A 12,390-nucleotide genomic window follows, 5' to 3' on the forward strand; every position below is an offset into this window, starting at 1 on the left:
CAATTAAGTACCTTATGAACTGAAACCGAGAGACGTTGAAAGACGATTTTTCACTTGCGAACAGCTGATTCAAAGACAACAGCGAAAAAGTATTTTGCATCGGATTGTGACTGGAGATGAGAAGTGGATATTCTACGACAACCCCAAGAAGAAAAAATACTACGCTAAGCCCGGTCAATCGTTGCCATCGACCTCAACATCAACACCACGGCCGAAGATCCATGGTTCGAAGATCATGCTCTGTATCTAGTGGGACCAAAAGGGTCTTGTTTTCCAGATGTATAAGCTTAAATCCGCTGTTTGCTCATAGGTGGCATTAATGAGCTACCCTGGCAACACACTTTTTTTTTATGTGTTTGACATCTGTCAACATTAACCAGTGCACATCATCAGCAATTTCATACAACAACATACATTTTTTCTTTCGTAATCATATCTAGTTTTTTGCTAAAAAAAAAGCATATGCGGGAAGCTTTGCTTTTCTGTTTCAATTTGAAGAAATCGGCTGCCGAATCGCATCGAATGCTTGTAAAGGCCTATGGCAATAATGCTTTATCGGAAACAACGTGCAGAGATTGGTTTCGCCGGTTCAATGACGACAATTTTGACCTGAGTGACAATAAGCATGAAAATCGGCCCAGGAAGGTTGAGGATTGTTAATTGCTCTTTTGAACGAGGACGATCGCAAAAAATGCTTGCCGAGCAATTGGATGTTTCTCAAGTAGCCATTTCCATGAGACTACATGCCATCAAAAGATCGGAAAGTGGGTGCCGCATGAACTGAACGATAGGCAGATGGAGCGACGCCAAAAATTTGGCGACACATGTCAAATTTTGCTTGCCAGACAAAAAAGAAAGTCATTCCTGCATCGGATTGTGACAGGCGATGAAAAGTGGATCTATTTTCAGAATTCTAAACGCAAGAAATCTTGGGTTGATCCCGCCCAATCATCAACATTTTCCTCAAGACCAAATCACTTCGAACGGAAGACGATGCTGTGCGTTTGGTGGGATCAGAAGGGTATCATTTACTAGTTGTTAAAACCTGATGAAACTGTTAATGCTCACCGCTACCACCAACAATTGATCAAATTGCACCGTGCTCTGCGTGAAAAAAGGTCGCATTATCGGAAAAGCCATAACAAGCTGATTTTCCTGCACGACAACGCATCATCGCACACGTCAACAATGGTCCAAAACTACTTGGAGACACTCAACTGGGAAGTGCTACCCCATCCCGCTTACTCACCAGATCTGGCACCTTCTGACTATCACCTGTTTTCATCGATGGGCCACGCACTCGCTGAGCAGCACTTCGATTCTTACGAAGACGTCCGAAAATAGCTTGATGAGTGGTTTGCCTCAAAAAATGAGGAATTTTTTTGGCGTGGTATACACAAATTGCCCGAAAGATGGGAAAAATGTATAGTTAGCGAGGGCAAGTACTTTAAATAAATTTGTTTTTGCTTCCTAGAGAAAAAAAATGTGTTTTTCTGACTAAAAAACAGCGAATTTAAGCTTATACACCTGATACTATGAGCTACTGAAACCTAGCGATTCCATTACGAGTATATCGGTATCGGCTACAATTGATTCGTTTGAGCCGTGCATTGTGAGAAAAACGGCCAGAATACAAGCAAAGACATGATAAAGTTATTCTTCTTCATGACAATGCTCGGTCGCTAAAGTCGTAAAAAAATATTTGGAAACGCCCAAATGGTATATTTTACCCGCCGTATTCTCTGGATATTGCTCCTTCTGGTTGTTCCGAAGGATGCAGCAAGTCACCGGTTCACTTCTTTCGCAGAAATCGAAAATTGACTCCATTTTTGGAGGCGATCCAATTTTGGATCGTCTCCAAAGATGAGTCATTTTTTCGAGATGGAATTCGAAAATTGCCTGAGAAATGGGAAAAAGTAGTAGGCAACGATAGACAATACTTTAATTGATCTGTTCATTTATTTTCTTTTGAAATAAATACATTTTTGAACACAAAAAAACGGACCGAATTAAATTTGTACTCTCAATAAATGTAACAGAAGAGTTTTATGATATCTTATGTTTCATATTAAAACAAGCATGTTCAAAAAGTCGGAAACGCGAGAGATTCATGATAGATTTATTTATATTTAAATCGTTAGGTAATATTATTAATTTTAATTAACAAAAATTAAATAATACATTATAAAGCATTTGTATTAGGTGTACAATTTTGCTTCCGCCGTTTTCCTATAGATGGCTTTAGCGATAAGTGGTGGTCGAAATAAACAGATCATAGACGTCATATAATAAACTTGGGCATCTGTCAACATAACCCCATAGAAACATTAGTCGAATTGTGTCTGCATCATAAAGTTATTCTCGATTGAAAATGTCAGTTTACGAGCCGAATTCTCGTCATTTGCGGGAGGTTTTAATTTTTTGCTTCAATATGAAGAAATCTGCGGCTGAGGCTCATCGAATGCTCTCAAATACTTATGGTGAGGCCGCTATTAGTGAAAGAACGTGTCGTGAGTGGTTTCAACGCTTCAAGAACGGTGATTTTGTCCAAGGTCATGCTCTGTATTTGATGGGACCATCTCGGCGTAGTGTATTATGAACTGTTAAAACCGACTGAAACAATCACAGGCGATCGGTATCGAACGCAATTGATGCGTTTGAGCCGAGCATTGAAAGACAAACGGCCGCAATACAACGAGAGACACGATAAAGTGATTTTGCAGCATGACAATGCTCGACCCCATGTTGCGAAAGTGGTCAAGACATACTTGGAAACGTTGGAATGGGAAGTCCTATCCCACCCGCCGTATTCTCCAGACGTTGCTCCCTCTGACTATCACTTGTTTCGATCAATGGCACACGGCCTGGCTGACCAGCACTTCCGGTCTTATGAAGAAGTAAAAAATTGGATCGATTCGTGGATAGCCTCAAAAGATGACCAGTTTTTTTGACGCGGGATTTGTATGCTACCCGAAAGATGGGAGAAAGTAGTGGCCAGCGACAATACTTTGAATCATAAATGTATAACCAGTTTTTTACAATAAAGCCTCGAATTTCGGAAAAAAAACGGCGGAAGCAAAGTTGTACACCTAATAGCTTTTTTTTAAAATTTATAAGAATTTGGACAACGGCGAAATCACGTTTATAGTTACAGAATAATATTAAAGAAATGCTGAATTTAAACTTTAATTCTAATTTAAACTTAATTAATATAAAAAAAATTAAAAAGGTAATAATTTTAAATAACTTAAGCTTTTCTGCTTTAAAACAAATCTAGTTTAAAAATACAAATTCACTGCTTTAAAAATACAAATTATTTTCTTACATTATTTTTAAAGCAGTGAATTTATGTTTTAAAATAGTGAACCACTGCTGTGACAGATTTCCTAACTTGAATAGTTGTCAACTTTAATGATATATTTTGATTCGCGGAGCATCGCGACATCTTTTTTTTGTCAAATATTTATTTTTATGCGAGCATTGATTCAGTATATGTTTATCAAAATTTGAAGTGAACGCGATCTTCTTAACTATCATCTGCAATATAGAAAAATACAAACAAGACGGACAGATCTATAAAATTCGTTCTTCAACTCTGATGAAAAAATTTTATTGAAATTAATTCTCGTTTTGGAACAGCATTTCAGAAAAAAATTCAATTTAATTTTAGTGATTTTTTTATTGAAAAATTTATTTTTAGCAAAATTTCGGAGAAATTTTAAGAAAAGTTTCCGAAAAGTTTAATTTCTACAAAAGTTTAGAGAAATTTCAGTTCAATTTCAGTGTTTTTTTAATGTGTCAACTGAAAAATTAATTTTTAGTGAAATTTCGATAATTTTTCAATCAATAATTTTGCTAAAATGTTCCAACATGGAATAATTTCAGCGAAATTGTTTCACCAGAGAAGTCGGAATCCAGTCGCACTTCAAGTCGGAATCCAGTCTAATAAAAAAATAATATAATAACACATTTCGTAAATTTATACTTCTCAAATTTTATTGGAGAATCCAATCGAAATATTATGGAAACAGCCGGAATATCAAATAAGTTCAACCTTAAGATCGGTTTCAAGACAATCTTAAATCAAATAAGAATTTCTTAGGAAAAAACTTCTCGAAAGTCGTCTTATTTCGTAACTATGGCCGGTATTCATAGTCAGATCTTATATTGAAGATCATCTTAAATACAATCTTAAGAAGTCACAAATCAATCAGAAGGAATGTCTTAAGATATTACTTAAGACAGTCTTGAAGAACGGACTATGAATACTGCCCTATGAAATTGTACGAGTTTCAAGATGATCTTAATTGAATAAGACAGTCTTAATCGAGACGGTTTTAAGTACTGTCTTGAGCTTTGAATACTACCCCAAATCTCTGCAGTTAAGCAATTCAACATATCTTGTATTTTCCTATTAATACGATCTTAATCTAACACTGCATGCGAAATTTATTGCCAAATATGTATTTATATAATAAATAAAGTTTAAAGACTCACCTCAATGAAACTTGACATCATCGAATTTCATAAATATTTTTTTACATTAACTACATGCACGATCATGAATATTTCACTAAATATACTTCATCACAAAAGCAATAAATTTATGCTGGGACTAGTAAATGACGTTTATTAATTTAGCAAAAATCCCGCTATCTCATATTAGGCGCTTATCTCATAATAGGGGGTCTCTCCTCTATTAATAATGTTTAACATGATTTTGGATTTTATTAGGATTTTTATACCTTTTTGTTACTGTTTGCAATTACCGATTTTTTGTAACATTAATTATGACCTTACACACAAGTCTAAATATTTGTTCAATTATATAAAATTTAATTTTATATTATTTCTGGTTTAGCATTAAATTAATTTGGCTCATAGTCTCTTTTTTAATTATTTGATTTGTAAACATTTAACGATTGTAATTTTACGAAAATAATTTTCAGTTTATATTAAAAAAAGTAATAGGTATATTTATTACACATTTATTACATATTTATTACACATCTTTTAATATAAACAGAAAATTATTTGTAATTGCACACAACCGCTGAATTAACTTTGTCTTACACAAAATCCTATTTTTATGTACTGGAAATATAAATAATATCATAATACATATATCGATTTTCAAATAGAGCGCTAAAATCGCCAAACAATGACTAACCTGCCACGCGGATCTCGATCCTTTTGTCCATAAGCTGGCTTTATGCTCCGTCTAAATATTCAACGTCTAAATATTCAACGTCTAAATATTCAACGTCAATGACTTTATCTTTCATCTTGGATCATTTAAATAGTTTAAACTCTATTGTCTCATATAACAGCAAGCAGTCATTTGAATTGCGCAGCAAACACGGCGATTTCCAATTTTGACTGTTAATAACAGATGGACATGCGCGTGAATGCAGTGTCCAGATTCTGTTATAAGGATTCTAAGGAATAACAAACTTTCCAATCAGAGCTCTCTAGGATATAATATCGAACTTACACACCAGAGCTCTGATTGGATGGCTATTCTCTATTGTCTGTGCCTATTATGTTTAGCAAGCCTTAATGCTCTATTCAGGGCTATGTTCAGATTCCTATTCGAGTTTTAGATTATGTACCATCTAGACATCTTTTTATCCTTGTTGTTCACTGAATGTGAAACAAAGTTAACATGATGTCTGGAACATACTCAGGTGGGAACCTGAATGCGCCTCAGTACTATATTGCTGGATTCATTTTGGATCTGATGTGCGTCATACGACGCTCTACAATCAAAAAACAGGATTTCGTATCATGCTTCGTATCATCGATACAAAATAAAATTCTGTTTTCTCGTTGCAAAACATTGTACAACGTTGCATTGTACAACGCACGTCGGATCTAGTGTGAATCCAGCATATATCAATGCTACGGTGATGAGCAAGAATTGTCGTAACACTTAGGGTGAAATCACACGGTGTGGAAAACGATTGCGGAATAGAGAATGCGTCATGGAAGCAACCAATCAGTGTTATTTTGCGTTATTCCGAATAGCGCTAATTGATTTTCATCCTTAGATTTAAATTATAGATATAAATAATCCCGAATCTATAATAGCTTTTTAGTCTTAAGTCATAAGGAATGGATGAATCACAATCACTTATTCTCCTCGCATTCGATTGCAGTTGGTCAATTTCTTACAGCTTAAAACTTAAAACTTAAAACACCTATATAGATCCGAATTAACGCACAAGTTTCTAAAGATTAGAAAAAGACAAAGAGTAAGTTGAACCAAGATTAAAGTTAATCTACGTTGGTACAAATTGGGCATAAGTAAGTGTTACGACGATTCTTGTGCTCAGATCCTTACGATGCTACGATACGACCAATGTAGAATAGCCTTAAAGGTAAATTTTTACGAGTTACTCTAACTAGCTGTTTCAGTGACAAAAAGGATCACATTTTAAAATGGATATTCGTATTCAATTTTGATCACGTGATCCTTTTTGTTACTAAACAGCCGATTTGAGCAAAAACTCGTGAAAATTTATCTTTACGATGGTCTAGTTTCCACCGAAACCGGATCAGACTGTAAGAATCAATCAACTACAGAGCATTCCAGTGATACGGGAATGTTTGTGCATGCCCCGATATGATGTGAAAGCAGCCAATACGAAACTGTGACGACGCTTACGCATGCGCGACGAACATTCCTGTGTGGGAATAATTTCCACGACAGCGCATCACTGGAGCATTCCTCTGTTACAGTCGAACGACAAAGGAATGCTCGACTGTAGTTGGCTGGTTCTTACATTTTAATCCGAATTAAATCCTCGGTAGAAACTAGACCACTGTTGCGAAATTTTGTGTGCGACAGCCCTTATAGCCATGTCGACCTCTCGGCTCAGCAATCTCCCTTCCCCTTACCCGGCACTTGTGTTCTCTTGTCCGTTAGCCATCGTAAAGCCGGCCGGAACCATCTTGCGCGACGTCTGATTTTCCCGCGTGCTAACGAAGCGCTCGCAGGAAGCCGTCCCGCGAAGATAGCAACGAATGCAAATGGCTGTCATAGTAATGTGTCCGTACTTATCTGTCGTTCCCGCGTGTCTGACGCTCGAGTGTGCCGCGAAATTGTCGTGCGCGATCGATATGTGATGACCGGCGTCGGTCGTCGGATATCAAGTTGGTGTTGCTTGCGCGCGGTGGTGTGAACGTGTCTTCTTACATCGGACATTAACGTGCTACGTACGCGTGCACGCGGGAAATTGCTCGTGACGGGTGAAAGAACGAGAGAGAGAGAGAGAAATACGCGCGCGCGCGCTCGTCGCGTGCACATGTATGTGTGCATTATCTCCGACAGCGGCGAACAATTCCTCTCCGGTAGCCGTGTCGAGACCGAATTAGAGCTCGAACTCACGACACCGCACGATATTGCTCACGGCTGCAAACCGATAACGCGATTTCGCGTGCAAGAAACCGAAGTCCGAAGGAGCTCCACGCCAGATGGTCGTCGTGCTCATTTTGGAAATATACCGCTTAGGGATCGCTCTACATCTACAAGCAGGTAAACAATCGTCAAAGACGTTACTTCCCGCAAGTCCGCGTGTCTTGCCGCTTTCTTCAAACCTCAATCGGTCACACGAGTAAGCTCAATCTAGTATCTTAGAACATCTATTTTGTTACTTGATAAGCGAAATATCTCGATATTAAATCTCTTACTCGATATTAAATCTCTTACTCCTTCCATGAAATTTTTTAATTTTTATCCACACGATGCAATTGCTTATTTCACGCGCGCGCGCGCCTATACAATACACACACACATACACACACACACACACACAAAATATTTATTCTTTTCATATTTATCTCATCAAATCTTTTGTCAATAAAAATTCAAGTACGCGAGTACCAATTTTGAATTAAAGACGAAAAATTTTTATTTTTATGTGAATTTTGTTAGAATGGTTTAAATCTCTATTCTTTGAACAACAAAGAATTGTTTTGCAAACTTTAGTTTTCATTTTTAGTAAAAATCTTGTAAAACAATAATGAAAAGAAATGAAAGATTATTGACAAAAGGGTTAAGGAGCAATCAACATGATCCACAATAAAAATGTTATCTGAAATATTATCTCATATTTTATGTTTTATTATAGGTATACTGTTTCACAAAGACTAACGGAAGGAATTTTGAACTGTGAGAAAGATGCCTGCAGTCAGCGTCTGTGATCCTATTGCAGCCAGGCTTCACTGCGCTCTAAATAACAGTCCGTCTAAAATCACAGATGATCTGTCGATCGAGCTAGTGAGCAATGCCTCACGGATCATACAAACAGAAATCCGTTATGAGGAATTGAAAGATTTCCAAGTGACAAGTCAGGTGCAAGCTAATTGTAACATCTTCCTCAACTTGTCTCCTTCTGAAAATTTAGAGGGGAACAAAGGAAAAGATAGTGCAATCTATAAGAAGAATGATATAAACAAGGGACCGATTCTACCAGAACCAAGTGTCACTCTCTATTCTCCCAAAAAGGTTCATCTTGGATGGAAAGGCACGTGTCCAGTCGGAGCTGGCATGTACAACGTTGGAAATACTTGTTATCTGAACAGCACTCTTCAGGCATTGTTTCATGTTCCAGCTCTCGTCAATTGGTTGCTGTCTGATCCACATCATAATTCCAAGTGCGAGCAAAACAGTAAGTTCTTACTTGCTATTCTGCTGTACGCATTGTGCACGCGTTTCTAAATATAATACAAAATATAATATAAAGTTATAATAGCATGGTTTTGTATGGTATTTTGATAATAGGATAGTTTTAGATGGCGGTGGAGAATGCCTTACATGTGCAGTAGCCAAGACTCTGCAGTTCAGTCATCAAAAGTCTGGTGGTGCAATCAAACCGTTTTATGTGTATAATAAACTAAAACGTATGTACTTGCCTCTAATAATAAATATATCACACATGCATAGACAAATACTGTAGTAGGCGTTATTCCTGTAGTCATTTGCCGAACTATGGTGCCTGGACAACAAGAAGATGCTCATGAATTTTTACGCTATTTATTGGAAGGAATGGAACGCGCGTATTTGACTAGGCATAAAGCAACTAAGTTGGATAGCTATTCTAAGGAAACGACACCTATTAATCAAATATTTGGTGGATATATACGTACTGAAGTGAAGTGCCTGCAATGTCAACATGTTTCTACCACGTTTCAACACTTTCAAGTATATAAAGTTATCGCTATAGAACTGTAAAGTAAATGATTTTCATGTATGTTTCTATTTATAAACATTGTGAATTTTTAATAGGATTTGCTTGTGGATATACGCAAGGCGAATACATTGGATGAAGCATTAAATAGTTACTTCAGTAGAGAACAATTGGATAACAATGACTATAAATGTGAAGCCTGCAAGAGGAGAGTTCCTGCTACAAAACAATTTACTCTGGAGCGTCCGCCAAAAGTGTTGTGTGTACAATTAAAACGATTTAGCTATTTAGGAGGAAAAATATCTAGACACATCGGTTTTAAACAGACTATAGATATGGGCCAATATTTGTGGAGAGAACCGGGCGAATCTTCCAAACAGCTAACTTATAAACTTATGTCAATGGTAACGCACATGGGCCCCTCTGTAAACTGTGGCCACTATACGGCAATTGCACAAGTATCGAGCGGTCAATATTATTCCTTCGACGATTCTTGCGTTCGCCCAATAAGCCTTAATAATGTATTAAGTACAAATGCGTATATTATGATTTTCGAAATGGAAAATGATAGTCAAAATCAACAAAGCGTGAAAATGAATGGCACAACATCGGCAAAGAATATGCCGACTTCGCTTTCCAATTCTACAAATAAGTCTTCTATATCTAAATCTTTGATGTCTGCTGGATGTTTTGCAAACGGATCGTCAAGTGGATTACCAAATGACTTCAGTAGTACGAGTAAACCAACGTTAATCGGTCCGCAACTCCCACCACAAAGAAATATAGAATTAAATCTTCCTGTACAAAAATCCAATGAATCCGTTAGTACACAATTGCCACAGAAAACGCAGGATAAATCGCAACCAAGGTTAGTTGTGCACATTAAAAACGGAAAGGTTCTGAATGGAAACAGTTTAGTGCCCTATGATGGTTCCAGTGAGGAAGAAGATTGTTCCTCTGGGACAGGGACTTCAAAAAGTCAAATATCAAATACTGTATCTCGAATTAATATCACGAATGGTGTGCCAAAATGCCTTGCGAAAGATGTAATAAAAACAACCTCCAATTCTAAAGAGTTGCAAAAAACTAATTCCAAGAGCAATACCGTGTCAACAATGACGACGCAAGTTACAATTGTAGATTGTACAAAAATGCAAAATGGATCCAACAATAACGGCCGGATAAATGTGCTGAAACATCAAAATGGAAAAATTGAAACAAATGGTCAGTTTGAGCAGCGCGATAAAGATAAATGTCGCCAGACTATCAGAAAAAATGGACAAGAAGAAATCATATCTACGAAGGCTATAACTAGCAACGTTAAAAACTGGCAAGTCAAGGATACAACTCGTATTCTCAGTGGGTCTACTAATGGATGGTCATATACTGACAATAGGTAAATTCTTTTACGAAATATAACTCTGTATAATAATGATAAAGCGACAGGAAAAATGTCTATATTTGTTCTAGGGAGGATACTAAATCAAATCAAAGTAGTACGACACCGAGTGCCGCAGCTGTGCGAAATTTTAACGGTACCAATGATTCGGACGCTGTTTCACACTTATTAAAAATGTCACATCGCGGATATGGCAGTTCCTCAGGTGTATATCTGATTTTATCATAAATTTAATTACAGTAGAACTTCCTTGACTTTAGTATTCTGTAACTTCTTCATTTCCTCTTCCATACATGACGTATATAATCATTTTCAGTGTTAAAATAGATTATATTGCGTTGGCATCTGTGCAAATTCTCACATATGTAATGCTATTTCTTTTTAATACTCCACTCCTAATATAAGAATGGAGAGAATCTTTCTAACTTCTCACAGCCCTGCATAGTAGAAGTTATGGAAGTTCCATTGTATATAAGTTATTGTAGAAAAATCAAGAAGTATATTTTATTTTCTTCAATTTTCAGTAATGAATTGGAATGGCAATAGAACACAGATCGACCGCAATGTTGATAATGACAGGAGAGAGGAACGTAAACGTCATTTTAACGCTGACGATGAGGAAATAGATAAAGGCCGGACAAAGAAGATTAAAGACCACACGAATCGTCGGTCATATGAAGAGAGATCCAATACAAGCTACAAGTCATTTCACAAATGGAATCGACCAGTTAATGGTTATCATCATCATAATCATCACCATCATCATCATCATCATCATCGAAGATATCCTTACAATACTTCTTACGCACGGCCACGGCACGGAAACAATTATAGACCGCCACATTATAGACATCACTCTTATAGATATCTATAGATATCACTAATGCTCATTCTCGCTGTCATTAGCAAAATGAACGACTGGCAGAGATGTATAAACGGAGAACGATTTTTAGGAGCTATATCGACAATTCAGAAATCGATCTGTTTTAACAGTGTGATTATACACTGATTGATTTTCATTTGTAAAATAGTTATCATTTTTCAATGTAAGTGAATTTGGAAGTAAACTGTTGCATTCTGACAGTTGATGCGTTCATTCAAATCTCATAATGACTCATTTATGGTGATTCATTTAAAAAAACATTGCATGTTCCTGACAAACTCGTGGAATTTTTTGCCTCTTGCATAAGTTTGGTACACATGTATTTCGAATGAATCGATTCATGGGGGATGAGTATCATCAACTATACATACCATTTTGTGTTCAATATAAATTATTGTAGAAAATTATAATTTTCTTCAAAAGTAATGACCAATAAATGAGCAAAATAAGATGTTAGATTAACAGTAAATTAATATATATTTGAAATTAGCCTCAATAAAATTGGATACACAAAATATATTAAAATTTTGACTCACAGAGTCTTCTTTAGTTACAATAAGAAATCTTAGCATTCTAACCGCAAACAAAAGTCGATAGAAACTTAATGTCATAATTGTATCGCAACACATCGAAGTATTGGCACACCATGTTCGTAAAAAGTACCGTCAAGATGTCAAAAATTATAACTAAACCCTCGATTAATTAAAACCTCTTGAATGTTGTTCAGGATTATGACCTGGATAACATTTGTTAAGATCAAGGCTATTATATATTGAAAGTTGTACCTCTTATTTTCATTTTTACATAGAAATGTAATTTTTAGTGCAAAAATGAAAATAAGAGGAACAATCTCCAATGACCTTGAGCTTAATAAATGTTATCCAGGTCATGATCCTGAACAATATTCAAGAGGTTTT

The 12,390-nt window shown here is 36.3% G+C and overlaps 1 protein-coding gene across 1 annotated transcript; it reads left to right on the forward strand.

Moving 5' to 3' along the window:
• The first annotated feature begins 8,182 nt into the window (after positions 1–8,182).
• LOC105621683 (ubiquitin carboxyl-terminal hydrolase 36) lies at positions 8,183–11,464 on the forward strand. Its single transcript, XM_012203149.1, has 6 exons — positions 8,183–8,672; positions 8,791–8,904; positions 8,979–9,205; positions 9,290–10,587; positions 10,662–10,795; positions 11,115–11,464. Exons 1-6 carry the CDS (start codon positions 8,183–8,185, stop codon positions 11,462–11,464), a joined length of 2,613 nt encoding a protein of 870 aa, XP_012058539.1.
• The last annotated feature ends 926 nt before the right edge of the window (positions 11,465–12,390 follow it).

The sequence above is a fragment of the Atta cephalotes genome (assembly GCF_000143395.1).
Source record: "Atta cephalotes unplaced genomic scaffold scaffold00036, whole genome shotgun sequence".
NCBI classification, from domain to species: domain Eukaryota; kingdom Metazoa; phylum Arthropoda; class Insecta; order Hymenoptera; family Formicidae; genus Atta; species Atta cephalotes.